This window comes from Bos javanicus, chromosome 19 (assembly GCF_032452875.1).
Source record: "Bos javanicus breed banteng chromosome 19, ARS-OSU_banteng_1.0, whole genome shotgun sequence".
Lineage (NCBI taxonomy): Eukaryota > Metazoa > Chordata > Mammalia > Artiodactyla > Bovidae > Bos > Bos javanicus.
Window position 1 is genome coordinate 23402865 of NC_083886.1, and position 27880 is coordinate 23430744.

Consider the following 27880-nt stretch of genomic DNA (forward strand, 5'->3'; position numbering starts at 1 on the left):
CTGAAAGCGTTCACACATCCCTTCCCTGCAACAGCCCACCTCTGCCAGTTGCATGGATAAGAACACAGACGAGAAGCACAGACACAGTCACTTACTGGAAGTCGGCATGAATGTATTTCACAAATGAGAATTAAGTTGGAAAATATTAGTGCAATTTAATCACCACAGGGGTGATTAATAAAGATATACTGATAGTAAACAAAACAGTAAAAAATTACAGCATTTTTTTAAACGGCACCCATTAAAGACCGAAAGAGTCAAAATTTGAGACACTGTCACACATTCAGTACTTTAAAAAGTTCACAGACAACAATGAATTAAAAGGCACTTTAAAAAAAATCTAGTTTTTCACTACCATTTGGGAACAAATTCTATGGTAGTTTCTAAAATCCTTTTTTACTGTTAAGGAATAATTAGTGTTGGCACCAGAGGATGCTATTTGCAAATGGTAGGTAGGAGTCAGTCCACAGGACATATTTGGGCCAGGGCTGTCTTGCCCTCTTGCTCTCCAGCCTTCTGTGGCTAAATGGTGGTAACTCAGAGAGGAACAGGCTTTGGACCACAAGCTCTGGCTTATCAGGAGGCCGTCTAGATGAGACACCTCACGGTTTGGAATACTGAAGTCCATCCTACTCCATAGGAAAAGGAGTGTCAAAGAGTGGGGTCACCCAGTGAATAGCTCAGCAGCCGTCATCTTGTGTTAACCCTGTAGTTTTTAACAAGAGCATCCTGTATGTGTGGATATGGGGGAAGCTGGCCTTGAGGGTGCTTAAGAAGGGAACAGTATCTTACCCGTTGACAACAAGCTCATACGTTTGACATTGGTCTTTCCAAGTCAGCCTGCAGAGGTGCTGACCCATGGGCCTTCCTACCTACTCAGGAGCTTCAGGCTCCCGTCCCTGCCTCCTACCGCACCCTGCCAGAGGGACTTCTGATTGGAAGTCAGTAGACAGGATTTTATGTTGGCACGTGGATGAGAGAATGAGGCAAAGGACCAACGGGTTATTTAGTAAACAATAAAAAAAACTACCTACCCACAGTGATTTTCCCAGGCCAGCATTACAAAAAATTATGTAAAGAACCAAGTCATCACTTGCTTCTGCTGGCCCAGCGTGTAGATACTGCCCTGAGTGGTTGGAAAGGTGGAGAGCCACCAATATTAGGACCAGGCAGGTGCCCAGCTGCTTAGCACCTTGGTACCCCTTTCTCCACACCCCCTGTTTCTACCTCCCAGAGCCCTGGAGGTAAGACCCAAGGAAGGATCCTTGGGCTTTGCATTAAAACCACCTCACTGCCAGTGGAGCTCTGACAGGATCCAACAGTTGTTACTAAGGGAAAAAGTGCTTTTGCAAAAGGGGCAGGTTAGAAGAGGGGGGTGATAGTGAATATCCTTTAGAAAAACTCAAATCCATCTGCTGAACAATACCCAAAAGGCTGAGGCCACCCAAGACACAATTTGCAATTTGATCCAGGGAATACTGAGTGGAGGCGGCCCACTGCCTGACTCACGGGAGCCGTCAACTGTCCTTTTTGGCTGGAGGAACATCAAAGAGCCGGGCTGCCTTTTTGCACAGCAGAGAGAACCAGTAGATCTGTGGCGCGATGAGGAAAGCATTGGCCACATTGCAGTGGAAAGGAATGTGGAAGGGCACTCGGAGCAGGCTTAGGCCCTGCTGCCGGCCGTAGGACCAGTACATGAAAGGGAAGAGGAGGATCCGACACATGAAGAAAGTGGTCAGCGTGAGGATTCCGTTCACCTTGTACAGCAGGGAGTGCTGCTGCTGTAGCTGCAAAAGAAGAGGGAGGGAGAAAGCAAGGTCACCTTCGGGTTGTGACTAGCCTGAGCCCCACAGTGTACAGGCCAAGCGTCTCCTCTTCCGACACTTGTAGAAAAGATGATTAAGTACTGCCGTATTGATATATGCATACAGTCCCATATTTTTTTCCAGCAGTGATATGAAAGCCACCCAGCTGACAGGAACCCAGAAACAGCAGATTAGAAAATCTGTGGACTTCCCTGGTGGTCCAGTGGTTAAGAATCCGCCGGCCAATGCAGGGGACACGGACTCAATCCCTGGTCTGGGAAGATTCCACATGCCTTGGGGCAACTCCGCCCGAGTGCCACAACTACTGAGTCCTCACGCCACAAGAGAAGCGACAATGAGAAGCCCACACACAAGGATGAGTAGCCCCCAACCCCTGCAACTGAGGAAAACAACTCGAGAGCACCAGTGAAGACCCAGTGCAACCAAAATAATTTTAAAAACACTTATGACCAGGAAAAATTATATATAAAGTGAAAGTCACTCAGTCATGTCCGACTGTGCGATTCCATGGACTGTAGCCCACGAGGCTCCTCTGTCTGTGAAATTCTCCAGGCAAGAATACTGGAGTGAGTAGCCATTTTCTTCTCCAGAGGATCTTCCCCACCCAGGGATTAAACCTGGGTCTCCTGCATTGCAGGAAGATTCTTTACTGTCTGAGCCACCATAAAGAACTGGATCAAATGTGAAATCAAACGTACAATTTCACCCCCATTGGCTTCGAAGACCAACTGACCTTTAAGTCTGTTCAGGGGTCTCCTACCCCACTATTCGTAGCACTAAAGGGATTTCTCCAACCACTCCCACCCCTAATCTCCAAGGAAAAGCAGAGTTGGTTCCCTTGGCATTATTTCTGCCACCCCACCCATACATGCCTGGATCAGAATTCTGCCCAGCGATACAAATGGAGTGCTCAGTTCTGCTGTGAAGATGCAGCCGACAAAGAAGTCCCCAAGCTCTCCCCTGAGCTTCTGCAGACGAAAAGAGGAAAGGGGAAATAAGTAATGGAGGTTGAGGAGCCACCGGAAGGAAGGTTCTTAACTGGAGCTATTGGAAAGGGTAACCTTGAGCAACCGTGTGGGGGTGGGGGGAAGTACTCAATGGGCTGGTGCAAACCAGCTCACACTGGGGGGCCTCCACAGTGCCCAGAATCCCCAGGGTCCAGAGGCAACCGCATCACACACTGGGTTTGCTCTGAATTTCAGTGTCAGCCAAAAGAAACTGCAGCCTACTTTCAGGTGTCCACTTAGTCCTGCCAAGGGCACTGAAGCCAGATCAGTTCCATAAAATGCGTGCCAGGCCCCAAGCTTGATGTTAGGGTCCCATCAGAGAGGCTTGTCAATATCACGCCCTCTTGCTTCTCCTCCTATCCTTTCAGGAAAGCAGCACAGTGTACCCCCGAGGGGAGGTATGGAAACTCTCAGAGCCCCACTTTCTTCATCTACCATAGAGGGCTAACAGTCTCCCTAATTATCACGTCTGATTGCTTGAGTGTGTGCTAAGTTGCTTCAGTCGTGTCTGACTCCTTGCAACCCCATGGACTGTAGCCACCAGGCTCCTCTGCCCATGGGATTCTCCAGGCAAGAATACTGGAGTGGGTTGCTGTTTCCTCCTCCAGGGGATCTTCCCGACCCAGGGATCAAACGCTCGTCTCCTCCGGCTCCTGCATTGCAGGCGGATACTTTACTGCTGAGCAACCAGGGAACTCATGTCTAATTATTTCTAATAATTTCTAATGACTATTAGAAAGCTGTGAGTTTTTAAACCAAGCACCTGTCACACAGTAGGTCCTCAGGAATGACTCGTTACCCACTCTGCATTCCCATTTCTCTTCCTTGTTGGGTGAGTTTTTTTATTGCGGGGGGGGGGGGTGGAGCAGATCTGGGAAGAAATTAAGAGACTGTTTTGAGAGTCTCTGCTTTTGTGACATCAAAATAATGTATACAGCCCTCTCTGTGTACTATTAGGGCAAATAACCAGTTGATGGAGCTACTCTCATTTCTTTAAACAGTCTTTATGTTGTATATTGGTTTTTATCTTAAAAAAATTTTTTTTTATTATTTTACCATGCCAGGTCTTAGTAGCAGCATGTGGGATCTAGTTCCCTGACCAGGGATCGAACCCAGGCTCCCTGTACTGGGAGTTTGGAGTTTTAGCCACTGGATCACCAGGGAAGTCCCTGGTTTTTATCTTCAATGAACTAAAGGCAGACCCTTTGACAAATGCTGGAGAAGCCCTGAGGGCTAGGGGATCACCAGTAAGGAGGACCAGAAGTTTCAGATGTAACTCCTCCCTACACTATGGCAGCAGCTGGCAGGAGGGTGGCGGGTGAGGCAGCGAAGGGGAGGAAAAGGGGGAATCTGATGGTCAGGGTGCCCGGTTCAACAAGAGAAAAGAGTGACCTGGTGGCTGTCGGGAGGCCATTACCTGGGCAATGGGCACAAGGACAAGCAGAATGAACACATGGTGTGTGATCATGAGGCGGTTTTTGCTTAGGAAGTTTCGAAAAATGGTGAGGGAATGTTTGCTGCTCTGGTCCCCGGCTCGATACCATTCACAGAGGTACATGGCGTAGGTGTCATAGATCATGTAGGGAATCAAAAACCAGACGTACTCTCGGGCAAGCCAGTGCCTGAAAGAAAGCATATACACAGTCCAGGAAGTAATTATGGGTATCAACTATGAAGGCTCACAGCCAGCCTCCACTTAAACACATTTGCTTTGGCTTTGTACTTCATCAGCTGTCTTGACCCCAGATACTTTACAGTGAAGATGCTGGAACTGACAGGGCGAGTGAACACCTTTCTTTAAATTTACGGGGCAAACTTCTAAGTGCCAAAGGCTTAGAAAGCAAGGATTCCCTCAGCACCCTGTGTTTCGGTGACTTGCCATCACTATTTGCCTACTCATTTATAATGGATTTTCTGGTACTGCAATACAGGCTGACTTTGAGGTAGATACCTCTACCAATGATTCAATCGCCCCACCAAGAAACTGGTTTGGAATACTCCACTTGTTACTCAGCAGTTGAGTTTCTCTTAACATCTGTTTGCAACCCCACTCTAGGGAGTTTCTGGGAAGTGGCCCTGGCCATTTTCTTTATAAATGCACAGCTGAACTCAGTGTCACTCATTAAGAAAAATGTGTCTGGAAACGAGCCCAGATCTCAAGGACTACCTTACATCGGACAGATACCCAAAGAGAACCCAGGACAAAAGACAAGTGTTCCCATTTACTTGTCCAAAGGGGTTGAATCAATATTTGCTAAGTCAAAATTATAGTTTTATCACTGTCCCAGAGCAGATTTGAAGGGAAGTCTCTACATAATTTTGGAAATTTTGGTCCCAAAAGAGCCATTCTACAGAAAATATATGTGAAAAAAAATTAAAATGATGTACTATCTGGAGAAGGACAGACTCACCAAATCAGCTAAGTTTGACAGTGCGCCCACATGTTTGGTAGATGAAACATTTCACTATTATGTGGCTCAAACTACCCAAACATCAGAATCGCCTGCAGTGCTTGTTCGGGGCTTGAAACCCCAGAGACTACACATGGTGTGCCAAGGGCCTCACATCTGTATCTTTACCTTTGTCCCGGGTGACTTAACCAAAGGAGCCCATCCACTGAACAGGGAACATTGGGAATATATAGGTGCCATTCACATTCCGGTTCCTGAATCATTCCACACTTACCACAGCAAAACTCAAGAATGAGTAAGCTTTGAAACAGGCAAACAAGTAATGGCAAATTTAATATTCATGCAGGTAAATTAACAGCCAAGTTCCACGGAGGTGAAAAAAGATGCAATATTTATCCTACTGCCCATCTGCGGTCTCCACCGCTTTCTTGAAGCAATCCCAATTAAAACAACTATGAACAGCTACTAGAAGCTCAGCTGAAATATAACTGACCTCTCCCCTTGAGCGAATCCCAGGGTTTTAAAATTCTGCACACAGTACCAATTCAGTATGATGAGAAAGTGTGGCTGTCAGAAGAATTCCCCGAAGACTTACTAGCAAGCAGTCTGGATTATAATCTTAGCTACCACTAGCCTGGACCTGAACTACTTCTTTTATTAAATGAAGATAATAATCCTTGTCTTACTTCCCTGATAAAGTCATTGTGAAGATTAGAAAGTCAAAAGTATGAGGGTCCTTTTATTTATTTATTTATTGGCCATACCGCCGTGGCTTGTGGGATCTTAGTTCCCCAACCAGGGATTGACCCTGGGCCCTTGGCAGTGAACGTGTGGGGTCCTAACCACTGGACCTCCAGGAAATTCCTGATGAGAGTCCTTTTATTTTACTTTTTAAATTATATGTGTTTATTTTTGGCTGTGGTGGGTCCTCATCACTGCGCAGGCTTTTCTCCAGTTGCGGTGAGCAGGGGCTACTCTTTGCAATGGTTCTCGTTTCGGAGCACAGGCTCTAGGGCTAGAGGACTTCAGTAGTTGCAGCACGTGGGCTCCAGAGCACAGGCTCTACAGGTGTGGTGCATGGGTTCCGTTGCTCCACAGCATATGGGATCTTCCCAGATCAGGGATTGAACCTGTGTCTCCTGCATTGGCAGGCAGATTCTTTACCACTGAGCCACTGGTGAGCCTGAAAGTCCTTTTAAATGTAAAAAGTACTGTCCAAATGTAAGTGCTTAGGGAATTCCCTGGTGGTCCTGCGTTTAGGACTCTACGCTGTCACTGCTGGCAGATCACTGGTCAGGGAACTAAGATCTAGCAAGCCTCACAGTATGGCCAAAACAAACAAACAAACAAAGTAAGTGCTTAAATAGAGAAATTGCCTAGAGTTGTGACTCTCAGCCCTTTTAAGGATCTGGATCTCTTTAAGATGATGATGAAAGCCCTGGCCCCACACCACATTCTGCATATAATTTGGGAAGATTCATAGACACCTCCTCCTACCTACAGACATTCTATATGAAGGCCTAAAGTTCAAGGGCATAGGATAGAACAATATTTGGATGAACAGACTATGAATCCTGAAGGCTTTTTCCCTGCCCCCAGATGATCTAGGTGCCTTTAGAGCATCTTTGTACATCCACGTAAGGTGAGGGTGGTGTCTGTCTCCATTCTGCAAGCAGAGAATGAATCTAAGGCATAAAGTTACACAAAAGAAGGACCCTGAAAGCCAAACTCAGATGCCCAAGCTCCTGAGACACAGGGCTAAAGAACTGAAAGGTAATCGTGTGCAGACCTCTTTTCTGAAATGTGTAGCAGCTCTCTGCAGCTTGCCCAGGAGTGCTGTGGGGCTGCATCTGCCTTTATCTCTGCAAAGGAGGCGCGTGTCAAGTTTGACCTGACAGACTAGAGTGAGGGAGCTTGCTCCACCATCAGAAAATGCTCAATTCAAATACATATTGAATCCAGCCAAGCAAAAGCTGTTAGCCTTAGATGTATGCAGTCAGTCACTTGACCTGTCTTCTCTCAGCATCTACAGTGTGTTTCCAATAGCTGGTCTTGTCTAAAAAGAGGCAAAAGAAGAAAAGCACAAACATCACGATGGCAGGACAAATCCCAAGTAAGATCTGGGCATGGAATCTGCAGGCCACAGTGAGTTAGATGCCCCACTCAGGCTCCCCTGCCATTCCAGTCCAAACAGGTAAAAAGCAGGGCATTAAGCAAGTCACCATGAGAAAGGGATCAGGACAGGCTATTAACTTTCCCCGCACATTTGACAGCCGCTCTTCAATTTATCTGTGAGGAAGAAAGAGTGATTCTGAGAAGACAAATGAAAAGGATGGCTTTAAAAGTGGGAGGTGAGATGGTGGGAACCACCACTGCACAGGTCTAAATACTATACAAAGTAAAGTCCAGGTCTTTATGATATGTTTTACCAGATGCACATTTGCTGCCCTAGCCCTGGACTGAGCTCTAACACACACAGGAGTCAGTTTTCCAAAAGCTCCAGAAAACTCTTCATCACCTTCATCTTTCAGAGAAAAGAGGAAAGCAGCATTTGTAAGGAAAGGGATGAGGTGTTTTGTTCCTTTCCTTAGGAGGGCTCTGCTAACCACCCTGGACATACCTTGGCTCTGGAGTCCAAAGCAGAACCCCAGGGAGGTCATTTAAAAGCATCAAAAGCCTTACTTTCACTTGTAGTTTTCACATGTATCAATCGCATAAAGAACTTGGGTCGGTAGACCACACTGTCCTCTAATACACCTTAAATGAGACTCAAGTCTCTAAATGGCATTCTCTAGCATTTATTTCTAAGCTGGCGATGCTGAAGAAGGTGAGGAGAGGAGGGAACTAATTATGGTGCCCAAGTTTCACCCATTAATCAGCTGTCTGCTGGCTTACGCTGATAAAGAACCAGTGCCTGTGAGCCACTCAACTGTGGAAACCTCGAAAGAGTTTGGCGCTGTGATTTGTGTAGCTTTCAATCGGCATCCGCATCAGATGTTACCTGTCGGTGATCACGTCGCTGCAGGAGCGGATGACGATGATCCCAGACCCGGTGGCCAACACAGCCTGCACTGATGAAACCAGCCTAACGTGCGGCAGAAAAGAGAAACGGGGTGGGGTGAGGTGGTGAAGAGCGCCCTCAATCCAGTCTCACGGACAGCATGAAGCCAGAACCCTGCAAACTGACTTTCCCCAGGCTGCCGGGGCAGCGAGGGCCGCCACCCCGCTCCCGACCCTCAAAGCCATTGGTAGATGTCGGAGGTCGGGTCATCAGCGCGGGCAGCCGACCCCCGCTTCTGGCCACCCCCACCCCTCCCCGGCAACCGCCTCCAGACACCTCCGTCTTCCTCCGTCCCTCCGGGGCAGGACGCACAGGGTCCTCGGAGCGCTCTGGCCGGCACCGCGGAGGGGCGAGGACCCGGGAGGCAGCCCCCTCGCTTCCTGTCGCCCCCCTTTTCCGCCCTGGGCTCGGCGCGGGGCGGGCGCGGCCGGGGCGGATAGCCGGGCGGCGACGCGGGCTCGCCCCGTACCTGGTGCTGATCATCACGCAGTCGTGGTGGGTCCAGGCGGGCCGCGCGCGCCGCAGCCCCCAGGTGCAGACCCCGAAGAGCCCCGGGAAGAAGAGCGAGCCCCAGGCCAGCGGCAGCAGCATGGGTGCTTGGGCTCGGCCGCCTCGCTCGGCGCCCTCGGCGTGGCTCGGTTGGCTCCGCGCGCGCGGCTCGGGGACTGGCGCAGCCCGCCCGCCCCTATTTCAACCCCCCGCTCTCCGCTCCCGTCCCGGCCCGCCGCGACTCTGGCCGCCGCCGGGCGATGGCCCGGAGCTCGCGGCGCCACTCCCCGCGTGACCAGGCCGCGGACCGCGATAGGCGCGGGCCGGCCGGGCGGGGCGGGGTCTCGCCGCCGCCGCCCCTGGACCCGAGGCTGCCCGGGGTTCCCCGGCCGGCCGGCGAGTGGGCGCTGGCGGGAGCTACTGCCCGCCGGGCCCTGAGCGCGCCGATGCTGCACCCCCGACCCGCGGCGCGCCAGTGGCCGCCGCCCGGCCGAGGCCGTGGGGGCAGCGCCGAGGCTCTCGCGGCTTCTGTTCCGTCACTGCGGACGCCTCCCCCTCCCGCGGGGACCCGCGCGGCCAACCAACCGCCTCGCACCTGCCCTCCCCAGCCCCGGGCCAGGCGGCGGGTGGGGGAGGCCCCGAAAGAGCCAGGTAGGAAAAGGCGCCGGGCCGGGACCCACAGAGCAGCGCGGTGGGGTGAGCCGCGGGCCAGGGGCGTGGCCCGGCGCGAACCTGGCGGTGGGCGTCTCTCAGGAGAAGGGAGGGGAGGGCGGGTGTGCTGGTGGCGTCCGCCTGCGCGGCTTGTCTATGAAGCACTCTAGCTTCCAAGTAGGATTCTTAAGGAAATGGTCTCTCTGCCGGCCAAAGATGGCTTTTCCACGTTCTGCCAACTGCTCAACTTTCTCCAGGGGAGCATCGCTCCGAGAAACATGAAATCCTGAATCCAGCAGTTCCTCTCTCAAACCATACAGGGCGGTGGGGTCTCAGGGCCGCAGACTTGCTGTGGTATTGCGGTGCTGTCTCTTGGCTTAGGGGCAAGATACCATCCCGTCCTGGTGACTGTTGTTGTTATTGTTATTGATAACGTCATCCTTATTTCAGAGTTCTTGGTCAGATGCCTTGGAATTGAGTGGAGTGAATCAAGCTGTTTTCACTCAGCACCAAACACAGAGCGCCAGTACATTAACTTGAGTACTACCGGCTTCTCTTCTCTTGGGATTTGCCAGAGTTTTACTTTGGTCTGTATCTTCCTCAGCTTACAAAGGGGAGCAAGACAATTCACTTACGTCTACAGCAATCGAAAGGTGCTATAGATCTCTTCAAATCACCATCATGCAAAATGCTGACCAAAGCCCTCTCAGAGGACTCTGGAAGAGATGGGCCTGGCCTCCCTGGGCCATTTTGCTCATTTGTGAAATTGAAGAGGCTGTATTACAAACCCTCTTAGGTTCTTCCTGCCCCCAAATCTTTATGATTCTATGACTTTTATAAGCTAACAGATGATTTCTGTTAGATGCCAATTAAATTTTATCTAACATCGCAGTTGCTGGTGTAGAAGCAGATATAGAATAAACACAGCTTTCAACATCTTCCTATATGTAGTTAAACTGAGAGATTTAGCCAACAGTAAGGAGAAGGCAGTGGCACCCCACTCCAGTACTCTTGCCTGGAAAATCCCATGGATGGAGGAGCCTGGTAGGCTGCAGTCCATGGGGTTGGGAAGAGTTGGACACGACTGAGCGACTTCACTTTCCCGCATTGGAGAAGGAAATGGCAACCCACTCCAGTGTTCTTGCCTGGAGAATCCCAGGGACAGGGGAGCCTGGTGGGCTGCCGTCTATGGGGTCGCACAGAGTCGAACACGACTGAAGTGACTTAGCAGCAGCAGCAGGAAGGAAGCAAAAGTGGGCTTCCCTGATGGCTCAGCAGTAAAGAGCCTGCCTGCAGCCTGCACTACAAGAGACCTGGGTTTGATCCCTGGGTCAGGAAGATCCCCAGGAGGCCAGCATGGCAACCCACTCCAGTACTCCTGCCTAGAGAATCCCAGGGACAGAGGAACGTGGCAGGCTGCAGTCCATAGGGTTGCACAGAGTTGAACACGACTGAAGCGATAAGCAGCAGCAGCAAGAAAGCAGAAAACCCAAAGAAAAGTCTGATATTTCTTCTACTGAGGGCAACATTTCTGACTCCCCAGTTCACTGCCAACACATTGGTAGAAATGTGAAAGATACTTCCATTTGGTAGCAAGTTATCTGGCAAATAAAAGGCTATCTGTATATTCATATTTGCAGCTATCTGTAAACCTTCCATTCTCTCCGGGACAGCAAATCCTTCACTGCAGTTTCCACTCCCTGCCCGTTTATCCCAGTCACCTCCAGCTCTCCCAGAGAGGGACAGTGGTCATAAGTCCTTGCTACCATCTCTTCTTAAAGGTATCAGCAACCTGCATCAACGATGAAATACTTCTAAGTGATGGGAATCAACAAGTTGTTTGTACGGCTCTTAAGGAGTCTATGAAGGGAAAACAAAACAACATGTTTCATGCAGAGAAAATAACCAGTAAAATCAATTTCAAAAACCATGCTCATGAAGTCACTAAAATGTTTACGTTGAATCACCAGAAGGGCAACAAGCATAAACATAAGCCTTGGCTTTTCAAGTGATCCAAAAACTCCTGTGAGCAAATGATAAAGTTGAGTAAAAAGTATCAAAAGAAATTTTTTTCAACACAAACTTCCACTATCCCTTCAAAAGTCTTGAGCCAAATGATTCTTCCTGCAAGAAGGAATCTGTTTCTAGGCAGGTTTCTAAGTTCATTTTCTGAACTGCCTTTGCATTTGTGTAGTACGCATGTTGGTTTTTATTTATACACTCTTTCTTCAAAATAGGACCACGTCGGGAATTTCCTGTCTGTCCGGTGGTTAGGACTTGGTGCTTGTTTGGGGAACTATGATCCCGCAAGCTACGTGATGTGACAAAAAAAAAAACACAACAAAAAAACAGGATCTTTTTGTTTTGTTCCCTAAGTTACACCTGGCACATTGCAAATGCTCGAGAAATGTGTGATACTTTTTAAAGCTAATGCTCGTTGAGTACTCATAATATGCCAGGTACTGGATCCAACATTTTGCATGCATTATCTCATTGTTCGTCATGAAAAATCTATTACCCTCACTCAGCATGAGTGAGTGAGTGAGTGTATGTGTGTCTGTCTGCAAAATGAGACCCAAAGCAACTAAAATATCGCTAAGGTCAGACTGCTGGTAGCAGCGCTGGGATTTAAATTCAGTATTTTCTGCCTTCAAGGTCAATGTACTTAATGATTATTCTGCCATCAAACTTGATAAGCAAGGAGAGAGTAATTCTTTTTCACAATGTGGTTTTGGATTAGTAACCATTGTTCCTAATTGTTTTCCCACAAATAGAAATGTATGGGGTGGAGTTTATGGGCTCTGATGCCATTATTAACACCATTTTATATTTATATATAATTTTTCAAAGCATTTTACATGTATTATCTGAGTTGGTTCTCAAAATAACCAACCCAGTGAGGTAGATAAGCTTATTATTTTCACTTTATAGATAAGAAAACTTAGGAACAAATGGTAAATAGAATTGCCACTCTATGAAGTGGCAAGACTCAAATTAGGAGCAGGACTCCTGATTCATGTTCCAGTGTGATTTCAACTACTTCACGCTATAGGGTTGGGAAGAAATTTAAGGAGGTTTTAATTATACTTCCTTTGTGGGTTTCAGGAGTGAGGTTTGGGTTACTGGATGTTAAGACTTATTTACCTAATCAGAATCACACCCCTTGAATGGGAATCAATAAAGCTTCTAGTTTTGGAGGGCTGTGGTGGGATTTCTCAGTGGTTTCTTCTGCCACTGATCCTGCTTCTTGGTCCCCATCTCTCCCAGTACTTTAGATCCCAAGCTGGATACTGTCAGTAAGTAAGATACATGACTCTCCCCATATCTGCTCCCTGGCTTCTCCAGCCTTAAACTGAAAATTCCATATTTACTTGTAAAATACTTTGAGAATACTCAAGTGAATAGATTGCTGGGAGAAATATCAATAACCTCAGATATGCAGATCACACCACCCTTATGGCAGAAACCAAAGAAAAACTAAAGAGTCTCTTGATGAAGGTGAAAGAAGAAAGTGAAAAAGCTGGCTTAAAACTCAACATTCAAAAAACTAAGATCATGGCATCCGGTCCCATCACTTTATGGCAAATAGATGGGGAAACAATGGAAAACGACTGAGATTCACACATGAAACATCTTCACATCGAGCTCCTGAGCCAAAAGGGAACTTAGAGGTCTCCATCCACTCATCTACTTTAAAAATCACAATAAAGAAAATGAAAGTCTTTTGAAATAAAAATTGCTTTATTGAGAACCACACTTCCTTTCTGCATTAGGGACAGGTGAAGCAGAGACAGGGCAGGAAGGAGGAGAAAAGGAGAAAAGAAGTGATGGGAAGAGACGTGGTAAGAAAGATACAGCACAGGAAGATCCATCGGAGGAGACTGAGATAGAAACAGTTACTGGGAATAAAAAAGGCCAAGCTCCAGCCTTCCACACAGGAAAACAGACATGGAGATACAGATCCAGAGACTGCAATTCACAGGAGGCAAACAAGGGGAAAAGGGCTGTAAGACACAGAGAAAAATGAAATGAGGTGGACAAAGAGAAAGAACGTCTCTCCCTTTAGGCTACCACCAGCAAAAGTGTCAACTTGGTCTTAGGACTCAGAGTGTGACCAGGAGGAAGTCGGTCACCTTCCTCTTTTCCCTCCTGTACTCTGCGCTCAGTAAGAACACCTGGTCAACATGGCCTTTCACGGATCTCTCTGTTTCTCCTACAGACCGAATGCTCCCGATGGGCAGGAGGGACCCGTCTATCCACTAAGCAGCCAGGACACCCAGCACCAGGGTTAGGATTAGAGATACCTGAGTGCCCCTTCTGGCTCTGCTGCTTGGAGAAAACTACCTACTCTCCCCTGCAAATGGGCGTGCCTCTCTACCTGTCTCACAGGGCGGCTGTGAGAATTAGGTAAGTCTTTTCACAAATACATGTGAACTATATGCAACGCAGCAATCAGGAATTGTTCTTTCTCTTGGTATCCCCACAGCACAGTAACTTGCTGTTAAGCTTCTCAGTAAACATCTATTAGGTCGAAGATGCCTGGCCTGAGCCAGCTTCCAGACTGCAGCTTCCTCAATTTCATCCTGGACTGTTTGCAAAAGCAAACTGGGAGTCCGAGAAGCACAGTCACACTCAAGTACATAGCTTCTGCAAACAGGCCACAGCTACACCCCACAGGGAAGTCTTTGCTTCTGTACACACTGATAATGATCCCTGTCAATAAAAAACACAATTTACACAAAGAGCTGATTATATAGTGCTTGCCTTTGTGTATTGCTTTATATTTTTCAAAGTCTTTTCACATATGCATTTCCTTTGCTTATAAATGCAAAACTTTGCTTGTTTGCAGATGGCCACACCTAGCTAAAGGTAGTCAACTTAAAAAAATATTCCAGAATGTTGATCCATTACGGAAATTACCTCTGAAATGAGTTAAAACCAGCAAATCGTTGTGAACAAATTCAGCTGCCGCCTTAAAACAACAAATCAACAATTTTCAGTGTCTTCATGTCTCATCAGTAATTCCATAAAAGGTTGATTTTGCTTACTCTATTTAACTAAACTCAGATAATTTCTTTGTCTTTTTTAGTTTTCTGATCATAAAAGTAATACTTTCAAAACTAAACCATGCCTAATATTGAAAATAATCATAAATAATGCTATCACTGAGATATTACTCTGAGATTATTAACAATTTTGTAGAATTCTTCCCAGTCTTCTTTATATGCATTCGTTATATATCTGAGGTCATGCTTTAATTATGAATATTAATATTTCACTTATAAGCATTTTCAATGTTGAATTTCACAAACCTGATTTTTAATGTCAGAAATGATTTTATATTTGAATTATTATAGATTACCTTTCAAAGTGGCTTTTCACTGGTTTTTAAAGAAATTCTTAACTGAGGGTGAGAGCAGGTTTGTTCGGAGATACACCTTGGCGCACAAACTTAGGGCCTTCATCTTTTCTGGTAACTTTATCTTTAAAAATATTAAGATTCCCATCCTTACTCACACTCTGAGTTTCTGTTTTTAAAGTGGCATCATAATATCAACAGAAACCCAAGCTCCTATTTAAGTATCTAGTCTTTTTCTCTTTATAGGTTGAGCTCTATTAACCTATGTAGTAAACTACAATTATGTAGGTGCTTGGTACTTAAGAAATGAACGAAGGAAAAGCATTCCTATTAAGCTAAGTGTGTGGTGTCTTTGGCCACGCACAGCCAATTTCAACCCCAAGAGTTAATTACAGCTCAGTAAGATTGTAGGTGAAAATCTAAATGGCTGGAAACTAAGAACAGTGCAGACGACTGTAATTCAAAAAGATCCATGCACCCCTGTGGTCATAGCAGCACTATTCACAATAGCCAAGACATGGAAGCAGCCTAGATGCCCATCAGCTGATGAACGGATAGAGAAGATGTGCTACATATATACAATAGAACGTTACTCAGCCATAAAAAGGAATGAAATATGCCATTCGCAGCAACACAGATGGACAGAGGGATTGTCGTACTAAGTGAAGTCAGAAAGAGAAAGACAAACGCCATGTGGTATCACTTACATGTGGAACCTAAAATATGACACAAGTGAAATCTACAAAACAGAAACGGACACAGACATGGAGAAGAACAGACTTGTGGCTGCCAAGGGGGAGAGGGTGGGGGAGGGAAGGAGTGGGAGTTCGGGTTAGCAGATGCAAATCCTGATGTACAGAATGGGTAAACAGCAAGGCCCTACTGAATTGAACAGGGAACTATGTTCAATAGCCTGGGTAGATCATAATGGAAAAGAATATAAGAAAGAAGTTAAGATATATGTATAACTGAATCACTTTGCTGTGTTAATCACTTTAACAGAGATTAACACACTATAAATAGACTATACTTCAATTAAAAAAAAAAAAAAAGCAAAGACCCCAATGTTCATCGCAGCACTGTTTATAATAGCCAGGACATGGAAGCAACCTAGATGCCCATCAGCAGATGAATGGATAAGAAAGCTGTGGTACATATACACAATGGAGTATTACTCAGCCATTAAAAAGAATACATTTGAATCAGTTCTAATGAGGTGGATGAAACTGGAGCCTATTATACAGAGTGAAGTAAGCCAGAAGGAAAAACACCAATACAGTATACTAACGCATATATATGGAATTTAGAAAGATGGTAACAATAACCCTGTGTACGAGACAGCAAAAGAGACACTGATGTATAGAACAGTCTTATGGACTCTGTGGGAGAGGGAGAGGGTGGGAAGATTTGGGAGAATGGCATTGAAACATGTAAAATACCATGTATGAAACGAGATGCCAGTCCAGGTTCGATGCACAATACTGGATGCTTGGGGCTGGTGCACTGGGACGACCCAGAGGGATGGTATGGGGAGGGAGGAGGGAGGAGGGTTCAGGATGGGGAACACAGGTATACCTGTGGTGGATTCATTTCGATATTTGGCAAAACTAATACAATATTGTAAAGTTTAAAAATTAAATAAAATTAAAAAAAAAAAAAAGCAAAGAAAACTGATTAGTTACAGAGACTTAGAAGTCTAATGTGGGGAGGAATCTTCATTATATATAGCAAAAAGAACCTCAGCCCCAAGCATCCCAGCACATGCTTATGCTGCAGCTGAGTGTCACCAGTTGCCTGTACTGACCTCGTGAACTATGAATGGTCAGTCTGAAGACTGAATGAACTGTTGTGCTAGGAGCCAGGCTGATAATACATTTGCCCTGCAGGCAGAGCAAACTCCCACATTGCCAGGTAACCTGATGGAGCTGCCTGAGGTCTGAGAACGATTTGGAAGGTTTTCCATATTAGTGTTAGATGAAGGGCAGGGAGCACTTGCCAGCCAAGAGTCTGTCACTTTCCTTCTTTATGTGTTATAAATCCGTTGTTTCCTTATTGCAGTATCTGTGCCTTGAGTGGTTTGTTCAGCATGTTTTCTCCTGTCTGGATTGTCAGTACCATGTCCACTCTGTCTGCTGCTGTTTAATTAACATCTTCTCTAGCCAGAATAGTAGCTCACATATAAACCTTCAAAAAAGATTTTAACATTGGAAAGGAAGAGAAATAACTATTGATATTTTTAAACAATTTGGTAATTTATCGAGAAAAACTAAGAAAATCAACTGAAATATAGAATAAAGCAGTTGAGGTAAGGTGGCTGGATATAAGACCAATACACAGAAATAAATCACATTTCTATAAGTCAACAAATAACAATTAGAAATGGTAGTAGAAAAAGAGGACTATTTACAATAGTTTTTTAAAATTTATAAAATGGCTAGTTTTAGGCCTAATAAGAAATATGCAAGACCCATATGAAGAAAGTCACAGATTTTTACTGAAGGACATAAAAGCCTAAATAAATGGGAGAAGATGGCTGAAAAACTAAATATTGTAAACATTTGAACTTTCCCCAAATTGATCTGTAAATTCAGTACAATTCTAATTGAAATTCCAACATGTTTTGAATGGACTCCATAAACTCTTTCTAAAGCTTATGTGAATTAGAGAACATGTGCAAGAATAATCAAGAAATATTTGAATAAAGAACACCCCTGTGGGGTGGAGGAAGAATTTACAATATATCAAAACATCCTAGACCTTATTATCACTGAAACAGTGTAGAAGAAACAGGTCAATGAAACAAAAGTCCTGAACCAGACCCACTACATTTAACCTGTGCGAGTGTATCCCATGTGTATGCAAAGAAAGGACTAAGTAAGAAAACCACAGAAACTACTAGCCTTCCTTTGGAAAAAGTAAAATGAGTTGAATAGTGTCACCCCAGGATCCACGATCACCTTAAAATGTGACATCATTTGAAATGGGGGTTTTTGCAGATTAACTATGGTAAGGCTTGAGGTGAGACTGTACTGGGTCATGATGGGCCCTAAATCCAATGAGCATATCCTTACAAGAGACAGTAAAGGACACAGGCACAGGGAAGAAGGCCAAGTGAAGATGCAGTGAGGGATTGGAAGGGTGAGTCCATGAGCCAAGGGAAGCCAGGGACTGCTGGCAGCCACCGGAAGCCAGGGCAGAGGCATGAAAGGAAGGGTTTCTCCTTCAGAGCCTCCAAAAAGGAATCAGTCCTGCGGACACCTTGATCTCAGACTCCTGGCCTCCAGAAATGTGCAAAAATAAATTTCTGTTGTCATAATGCACCCAGCCTGTGCTAATTTGCTATGGCAACCCTGGGAAACGAATACAGTGGCCTGCCACACACCAAACACAAACATAAATTCCAGAGATATGAAAGGTTACACATGAAAAGCAACACTACAGATGTATTAGAAGAAACTTTTGAAAAATATTTTTATAATTCACCGGCTAAAGAATGTTTTCCCAAACAATGTCTAAATCCCAGATGATGCATGGAAAAGGACTGATAGATTTGTGTGCATTTTTAAAAAAAGCAAAAAACTGTACATCAAAAGTCACTCTTAACAAGTAAAAAGACAATATAAACTGAAGAAAATGTTTGTGGTACACAGTAGAGAGGGCTTCCCTTGTGGCTGAGCTGGTAAAGATCCACCTGCAGTGCGGGAGACCTGGGTTCAATCCCTGGGTTGGGAAGATCCCCCGGAGAAGGGAAAGGCTACCCACTCCAGTATTCTGGCCTGGAGAATTCCATGGACTGTTTAGTGGGATCGCAAAGAGTTCAACATGACTGAGTAACTTTCACATAGTAGAGCAAGAGTTAATATTCAGAATAGTCAAAACCTACAAATTATGAAGAAACACAAATGACCCAAAAGAATCAAAGAATATAAAATGCAAATAACAGAAGAGATGGAGAAACAGTGGAAACAGTGGCAGACTTTATTTTTTGGGGCTCCAAAATCACTGCAGATGTTGACTGCAGCCATGCTATAAAGCCATGCTTACTCCTTGCAAGAAAAGTTATGACCAACCTAGACAGCATATTAAAAAGCAGAGACATTACTTTGCCGATAAAGGTCCGGTCTAGTCAAGGCTATGGTGTTTTCAGTAGTCATGTATGGCTGTGAGAGTTGGACTATAAAGAAAGCTGAGCGCCAAAGAATTGATGCTTTTGAACTGTGGTGTTGGAGAAGACTCTTGAGAGTCCCTTGGACTGCAAGGAGGCCCAACCAGTCCATCCTAAAGGAGATCAGTCCTGAATATTCATTGGAAGGACTGATGTTGGAGCTGAAACTCCAATACTTTGACCACCTGATGTGAAGAGCTGACTCACTGGAAAAGACCCTGATGCTGGGAAAGATTGAAGGCAACAGGAGAAGGGGACGACAGAGGATGAGATGGTTGGATGGCATCACTGACTCAATGGACACGAGTTTTAGTAAACTCCGGGAGTTGGTGATGGACAGGGAAGCCTGGCGTGCTGCAACTCATGGGGTCGCAAAGATTCAGACACGACTGAGTGACTGAACTGAAAAGAAGAAATACAAAAGGTCAACAGAAGTTTTATAAGTAAATATTTACAAGACATAATACCCAGTGTTCATAAAGATAGGTGGATTATAGGCACTTTTTTCAGTGCTGATAGAAGTATAAATACGTATTGCAAGGTTACAGTGTTGTTTGTAATAGCACACACACAAAAATTTAAGTGTTAGTCATGCCTGACTCTTTGCAACTCCATGGACTGCAGCCCCCCCAGGCTCCATCTGTCCATGAGATTTTCCAGGCAAGGACACTGGAGTGGGTTGCCATTTCCTTCTCCAGAGGATCTTCCCAACCTAGGGATCAAACCTGGTCTTCTGCACTGCAGGCAGATTCTTTACCAACTGAGCTACGAGGGAAGATTTAGGAATGATCTAAATATACAGAGGAGCCTGGCAGGCTACAGTCCATGGGGTTGCAAAGAGTTGGACACGACTTGGTGACTAAACCACCAAATATCCAGTAGTGGAGTACAGATCTTTCTCAGCTTCTGGTGGTGCTAGGTCCTGATAAACTCATCATGGTTGAAAATATCATGAGTTGAAAATCCATTTAATACTTCCAGCCTACCAAACACCATAGCTGAACCTAGCCCACCTTAATTAAAAATGTTCAGGGGACTTCCCTGGTGGTTCAAGTGGTTAAGAATCCACTTTGCAATGCAAGGAATGAGGGCTCAATCCCTGGTCTGGGAACTAAGATTCCACATGCTGTTGGAGCAACTCAGCTCCTGCACTGCAATTACTGAGCCCTTGAGCCACAATTAGACTGGTGCCACAGCAAAGGATCAAAGATCCCCCATGCTTCAAGCCAATGCAGCCAAATAAATAAACAAATAATAAAAACTTTAAAACACACACACACAAAAGACTAGAAAGGGAAATAAGTTTGTTTTTTAAGTGTTCAGAACACATTAGCTGACACTTGGACAAAATTATCTAATGTGAAGCTTATTTTATAATAAAATGTTGAATATCTAATGCAGTTATTGAAAACTGGACTGAAAGTGAAAAACAGAACGGTTGTGAGTGTACTGTTTACCTCCTGACTGCCTGGCTGATGGGGAGCTGCAGCTCACTGCCTCTGCCCAGCATTGCAAGAGGATGTATCACCCAGAACGCCACCAGCCTGGGAAAAGATCAGGATCTGAAGTAGGGTTTCTGCTGGGTGCGTATGGCTTTCACACTGTCCTAAAATTGAAAAATCATAAATTGAACCATCATAAGTCAATTAGGATATCATCTGACATAAAATATTCTTTGGTATCATCAAACTATGGAATACTGTATGGCCTCTAAAAGCAGAGAAAGACCAAAATACAGAGAAAGATCTCCAGAGCATAACTGGATATTTATGCATAAAATGGGGTTTCCCAGATGGCTCAGTGGTGAAGAATCCTCCTGCCAGGAGATGCAGGTTCTATCCCTGGGTTGGGAAGATCCCCTGGAGAAGGGCATGGCAACCCACTCCAGTATTCTTGCCTGGAAAAGCCCATAGACAGAGGAGCCTGGTGGGCTACAGTCCATGGAGTCGCAAAGAGTCAGAAACTAAGCAACTGAGCATGCACGAACATGCATAAAATACTATGTAAATGCAGTGCACTGTGTTAGTCCCTAGCACCACTCACTGCCATTTAGTGCAGTGGATTAGATATGCCCATAAAATGCTGTGTAAGTGCTGTTGGCTAACTGACTGCACCACTGGAGGGCTTCCCCATCAAATGCTGAACTCTAGACCCAAGAGGTAAATGTACTTAGATTGGGGCACTGAGGGCAAGGAAAAAGAGAAATGATGACAAGCAGAGTGAAGATTTTCACAGGCATTTGAAAATATGTGACTGACACTAAGGAGAGAAACCCAAGTGTGGAGAGAAGAGATCTGGAGACTAGAGATGGCTGTTGAGAGTGACCTCTCAAAGCAATGTATCTCCATGGGGGACTGGGTTGGAGGAAGCTATCCCAGTCTTGAACATTATTACATTTTGAACATAAAACGTTTGACTGGTTTTCTGATGTAGATCTAAAAATGCTTAGCTGGGCCAAATATTTTTGGCTAGTGGAAAATGGATAAAAACTACATATCAGTGGTTATAAAATTGGAGGGATGAGGATCACACCTTTTATTGGAATATTGTGTGTGGGAGGGTTTTTCACAAGAGGGTTATGTTTAGGGGACTACCCTGGTGGTCCAGTGGCTGAGATTCTGTGCTCCCAGTGCAGGGGGCCTGGGTTCGATCTCTGGTGGGGAACTAGATCCACATGCCACAACAAAGATCGAAGCTCCCATGTGCCTCAGCTAAGACCCAGTGCAGCCAAATACATATTTTTTAAAAAAGATTGTTACATTTAGCAGAAAGAAGATGGGGTTAAAAAAATAGCTTAAGAAATATTCCGTAGGATCCCTTTCCCCGTAGAATTGCCTGCAAAATGTACAAACATATCTTTTTCTGGGGAAAGGATCTATGGTATGGAAGTCTTCACTTCCTCCAAGGGATCCAGATTCAAAAAAAGATTAAGAACTGGTGGTGGTAGACCAGGAGAAGAGAAGCTGCTAAAGACCCAGCTCAGGGAACGCACCAGAACTCAGCAGGAAGACAACACGAAAAGAGGGCAGGAAGTGACCGTGGCATTGTGAGAAACTTGAGGGTGTAAGACTAATTACTGGTAGCTACATTATAATAGTTGTACTAGTTAATGTCAGTTTTATAAAACAAGCGTTTATGTTTGTTGTAATATGTAAGACTTGCACCAGAGGGCTTGTCATTTTCACCTGTGTAATTATCACTTTGTTGAGTGAAGGAATTACCATGAACTCAATGTAGCCAATGGGGAAGGGTCCTAATATAAAAGTATACGGGAGCTGGTATATAGACGAGACTGAATGCCTGAGCTACCAGCGTGGGAACAGGGGAGCTACTGAAGCTAGGCAGAGATTATAATCTCTCTAGCAAGAATGGACATGCACGGAGAACCTGAGTACCAATCAAAACAAAACTGGGTGTCCAGGATATGGGAACAGTCAGAACATTCCTATTTTTATACCCAAATTTCTCATATATGTACACTTCCATATTTTACTTAAGGGTTTATAATCTGTTTTCCCAGGCTTCCTCCTTCTATTAAAGGTATTTTTTAGCTCTCTTTTGCTTATCATAAACAGTGTAGACTGTTGTTACTTTTTTTTTTAATTTTGACTGAACTGGCTCTTCCTTGCCAAGGCAGCAGATGCAGCTTCAGTCCCTAGTTTGGGAACTAGGATCCCACACGCCACAGAACAGGAAGCCTAAGTGCACGTCTGTCCAGCTAAGCCCACTGGAATGTCAGTCAAGAACAAACACCAGAGTCCAGGATGTTCAGAAAATTCCGGAACGAAGGACAGCAAAAGAAATCTGTCCTCATGAAAGTCATGCACTTAAAGCAATGCATAAAGAAGCACCAAAAAAGACATTCTGAACAAGATTTAATACAGGAATTAAACTATATGCCTCTACTACAAGTTGGCTTGGAAGGTTTTTACCACCCATAGTGACAAGTGTCTGTGTGTGATTGTGCTTGAGGGTCCAAGGAGGGGATATGTGGAAATCTGCAGTGGGTATTTTTGGTTACCACAATGTGAGGGTGAGAGGTTATGCTACTGGCATTTAGTGGGTAAAAAGCATGTCATTTAGACATTCTATGATTATTTTTTTTTAAGTTTCATAAAAAGCCCAGGTGTTCAGGAGGTGGTACTTGTGGAGATCCTTCTTAATAGAATAAAGACACTGTTTTGGTCTTAGAAAAGAACACTCTGCACCATGTCTACTCAATTTATTATTGTATAGCTCCTTCGAAAATAATGAAACCAGTTGCAAACAGCATAGGGTGTCAGAGACTCCTTTTAACAGAGTTAGGAAAAAAACCAGTAAATTGACAGAGGCACATGAAATTCAGAGATCTCACTGGATCTCATGAACAAAGGCTGTTTTAAAATGACTTATTTCCAGCCTATATATTTAAACATTTTGGGCACAAAGAGAAGCATTGTGAAAGGAGGGTTACTCTTTTTTCTATTTTATTCTGATGCCATCCTCAGAGATGCGCCCCAACACTGCCCTACAGACTTGTAGTACTTCTCTTCTACCTTATCCTTTTCCCATTGCTGATTAAAGGATAGGGTCTCCTCCTAGGTTGGTTTTGTGCTTTTTTTTAAGTATTAGCGGTTGATTTTCTCCTCATTTAGTGAAATTTCAAGGTAGAAAAGATGTTTCTATGATAACTTTGTCATCAGCTATATACCCTATCCCATTACAGAAAATTGTTTTTTAAAAAGCCCAACTCATTTGTGAGAAACCACACATTCCTTATTTTCATACCCCAATTTTTCATATCTGTACACTCCCATATTTTATTTAAGAGCTTATAATCTGTCTTTCCAGGCTTCCTCCTTCTAGTAAAGATATTTCTCTCGTTTGCTTATCATGAACAGTCTAGCCTGTTACTGCTTTTTTAAAATTTTGGCTCCCCTGGGTCTTCCCTGCCAAGGGTAGGGGACACAGGTTCTATCCCTAGTTGGGAAATTAAGAGTCCACATGCCGCAGGGCAACCAAGCCCATGAGTGGCAACTACGGAGCCTGTTCGCAGTCGGTTCAGCCTGTGCTGCTACTGAACCCGTGCTCCACCGCAAGAGAACCAGAGAAAGCGGACGTCCCCTGCATTGGAAGGCGGACCCTTAACCACAGTGGACCACCAAGGAATGCATTTTTCTTCACCTAACGTCCATCTATCTCTCTGCTCTTTGTCTTCCTAGACTTTTGTACTGTGTAACTCTCTTAAAACCCAAACTTATATTCATTATCAGTATCTTATCTGCAAAGAGGAAGAAGGAAGGTAATGAGGTTGGGAGCTTCAGCATAAGGAAGGACGTGGGTCGCAGGGGGAATGCAATTGAGGGTTGACAATGGGATTGTAAAAGGACAATCAGTGGCAATTGGACAGCCTGACTTAGTATTGGGATTGTCACCCTGGCTCCCTGACTCTCCCCAACAATGTGGGGTGCCCCGAAGAAGAGAAAACACAAAGGGGGCCAGGGCTGATGACAGGCCTGGTGAAGCTGGGCCTGTCACTCTTCTGCTTAGAATCCTTCAAAGGCTTTCCATTCCTCAGATGACCATCACAAGTCTCCACCATCTGGCATTGCCCATTTCTTTGGCCTCTTCTTGTTCCATTTTCCTCATGGCTTTCCAAGTCCCATACCCTGGCCAAGTTCTTCATCCTTGTGGCTTTTGCATATACTGTTCCTTTTATCCGGAGAAGGCAATGGCACCCCACTCCAGTACTCTTGCCTGGAAAATCCCATGGACGGAGGAGCCTGGTGGGCTGCAGTCCATGGGGTCGCTAAGAGTCGGACACGACCGAGCGACTTCACTTTCACTTTTCACTTTCATGCATTGCAGAAGGAAATGGCAACCCATTCCAGTATTCTTGCCTGGAGAATCCCAGGGACGGAGGAGCCTGGTGGGCTGCCGTCTATGGGGTCACCCAGAGTCAGACAGGACTGAAGCGACTTTGCAGCAGCAGCAGCAGCAGTTCCTTTTATCTGTCATCTCCTATTCACAGCTCCACCCTTTGCTTCAGCTTAAAAATCTCTTCTTCAGAGAAGCCTCTCCTGATCTTCACATCCAATCAGAGCACTCCTTCGTCTTTAACCATATGCTTTACTTGCCTTGCATGTAACTATTAAAATTCTTGATTGTGATACTTGGAAACAGTTCCATGGAGGCAGGTACTTGGCTTATTTTGTTGATTACTAAATTCCTAGCACCTGGCCTAGTGCCTATTGCCAGCAGGATCATTCATTCACTCTTTCAATAAATTCACTGAATGAATGGCAGGAAGAATTATGGGACCTGGGGCACATTTTTTGTTAGTTTTTAACTATATCCCCATTTTCTCTTTTGTAAATTGCAGATAATAACTACCAACCTCTGAAATGTCATGTAGATTAAAAGAGGATGTATTATATATACATGGTATGGGTCTCCCAGGTGACTCAGTGTTAAAGAATCCCTCTGCCAAGCAGGAGACATGGGTTTGATCCCTGGGTTGGGAAGACCCCCTGGAGAAGGAAATGGCAACCCACTCCAGTACCCTTGCCTGGGAAATCCCATGGACATGTCACGCAAGTGTATGTTCCTTGGTTCTTTGTCTGGCTCGTCACAACAAAGATTTGGAGCGACGGACGTTAAAGCCCTCAGCGCGTCACAGCTCTCGGGTCTTGGACAAACCGTGTTATAGCTCTTAGGCAAATCAGTGTTACAGCTCTATTTTATTTAGAAGATAGCAGGAGAATCCATCCTCGAAGCGTGAGGGGATGCCAACCCAAAGACTTGAAGAGAAGAGCGTGGAGGAGCGTGCGGGGAAGGGAGGGAGAAAGAGAGAGTGAGAGAGAAAGAGCACACCCACCTGGGAGAGACAGAGAGCAAGAAAGCGCTTTGGCTCCTCCTTTTATACGTTTTTTTCCTCCACCTGAGCCTGCCCTATGCAAATTGGGCTTAGTCAGGAGGACTGTTCCACCTGAAGTCTTCACTCTGGTCCTCGGACCTTCCTTTGACCTTCCTTTGTTCTATTTTCGAGGGCTTTTCCCTTGCTTGTCTTTTAGCCACCGCCATTTTGGACTCCTTTTCCCTATTCTACCTACCTAACAGACAGAAGAGCCTGGTGGGCTACAGTCCATGGAGTCTCAAAAGGTCAGGCATGACTTAGCGATTACGTACAGTAGCACACTTATCATGGTGCCTGGCAAATAGTAAGGACTAGGAAATGTGAGTTATTACAATCATCATTAAAAATAAGCTCTATGAGCAACCAGAACTCTCATTCATTGCTGGTAGGAATGCAAAAATGATAACAGCCCACTTAGGAAAACAGCTGGCCAGTTTCTCATAAAGTTAAATACAGGCTTACTATGCAACCCAGCAAGACCACTTCTAGGTTATTTACCCAAGTGAAATGAAAACTTAGATTCACACAAAACCCTGCTGTATTCATAATCTCCCCAAACTAGGAACAACCCCAGTGTCTTTCAACCAGGGGATAAAGAGACTGGATTACCACTCAGCAAGAAGAAATAAACTACTGACCCATGCAACAATGTGGATGACATGCAAATGCATCATGTTACGTCAAAGAAACCAACTCAAAAGGCGACATATTGTATGATTCCATTTATATGACATTCTGCAAAAGTTAAACTATAGGGACAGAAATCTGGCCAGTGGTTGCCAGGGGAGTAGGTGGGGCATGAGAGAATGTGGGGTGAGGTGGGGTGGTGGTGATGGAACTGTCCTAGGATTTGATTGTGATGGTGGGTACGTGATGATATGCATTTATTAAAACTCATGGCATTCTAAACTAAATAGATGGACTTTAGACATATATATGTATTTCTTACTGTATATAAAAAGTGAAAAACATCTGAGAGATGGATATAATTATCATTCTTTTAAAAAATATACTGATTATAAAAGTGTTACAGGTTCATAGATAATTTGAGAAAATCTGCAAAGAATACATTGAATCGCCTGCAGAAAAGGAGTATTTCTTATCATTTTTATAGACACAAAATACACAAACTGGGATCATGCTGTGTATTTTTGCTTTCTGATATTATGAGTGTTTTCCCATGTCATTAAATAAATTTCAAAACCATGATTTTAAGTCAATATTCTAGTAAATAACTGATTTATATGTTTAAGTCTTCCTTTACTACAATTTTGATTATTAAAAAAAAGCTCACTGGGGCCAGGGATGCTGCCATCTTGGTTTCACAATGTTTAACAGGTAAAACAACTCATCCTTTGGCTGCAATGATCTCATTGTGGCTGGAGGAAAAGTGGTTCCACAGGGTGACTTTGCTTTTTCCTCTGCGGTGCAGAGGGTTGGACACCCTCTTACTAACCTGTATTACTAGCTTAAATTTGCATAGTGCTTTTAGTATTTCTCTCTCCCCACCTCCTTGCCGGGTAAACTGGGTCGATGGAGTAATTTGTTCAAGATTATACAGCTCATCATTTGTGGACTGTGACAGACTCTAGATATTCAAGAGTCCCAGAAAGTCAACATTTCCCCTGGGTGGGTCACTGCCTAATCTGACTCTCCCCTCCCGTCCCCCGCAAGAAGGAACCTGCAGACACACCCTGAAAACTGCCCAGGGGCTTGGCACACGGGGAACTAATACCAAGTGCACGCTGTTCCATCCTACAAATTGTCCTCGGCAACATCGCCACTTACCAGCTGGGGTCATTTCTCCCCCGATGGCTGGGGGGACACCTAGTGCCACTAAGCAAGGGGCTCCTGAGAGCAGATGGAGCGCCCGCCTCGAGGCCCGGGAGGGTTGCTGTCATTCGATCGCGACGCTGCCGGGGCGCACCGTCACTGGGGGAGGAGGGAGTGGTCCTGCCGCGCCTTCCCCAGCGCCAGGGCCCGAGTAGGGGGGCGCCTTCTGAGAGGTGAAGCAGG

At 45.1% G+C, this 27880-nt stretch overlaps 1 protein-coding gene and 1 long non-coding RNA gene across 6 annotated transcripts; one reads left to right on the forward strand and one right to left on the reverse strand.

The window, feature by feature from the left end:
* Positions 1-91: 91 nt before the first annotated feature.
* On the reverse strand, positions 92-27862 carry TLCD3A (TLC domain containing 3A). Of its 5 annotated transcripts, XM_061389556.1 has the most exons (5): positions 8775-9460; positions 8246-8329; positions 4251-4455; positions 2699-2794; positions 92-1787 (listed from the first exon to the last, which is right to left on the reverse strand). In XM_061389556.1, exons 1-5 carry the CDS (start codon positions 8894-8896, stop codon positions 1518-1520), a joined length of 777 nt encoding a protein of 258 aa, XP_061245540.1. In that variant the 5' UTR covers positions 8897-9460; the 3' UTR covers positions 92-1517. The 5 variants fall into 5 exon arrangements, with proteins under 5 accessions (XP_061245540.1, XP_061245542.1, XP_061245543.1 ...); XM_061389558.1 differs by lacking the exons at positions 8246-8329; positions 8775-9460 and adding an exon at positions 27653-27862; XM_061389559.1 differs by lacking the exons at positions 8246-8329; positions 8775-9460 and adding an exon at positions 20427-22576.
* On the forward strand, positions 9535-11375 carry LOC133231359 (uncharacterized). Its single transcript, XR_009731121.1, has 2 exons — positions 9535-10098; positions 11086-11375. It is a non-coding gene; the product is annotated as an uncharacterized LOC133231359 (long non-coding RNA).
* Positions 27863-27880: the final 18 nt, after the last annotated feature.

Excerpts from the sequence above, each read along its gene's own strand:
- TLCD3A (XM_061389556.1), bottom strand. The coding sequence starts at position 8,896 with ATGCTGCTGCCGCTGGCCTGGGGCTCGCTCTTCTTCCCGGGGCTCTTC. Across the intron at positions 8,330-8,774 it reads TGCGTGATGATCAGCACCAG|GCTGGTTTCATCAGTGCAGG; the intron begins GTACGGGGCGAG and ends GCCGCACGTTAG. Across the intron at positions 1,788-2,698 it reads TGGGCAGAATTCTGATCCAG|CTACAGCAGCAGCACTCCCT; the intron begins GCATGTATGGGT and ends CTTCTTTTGCAG.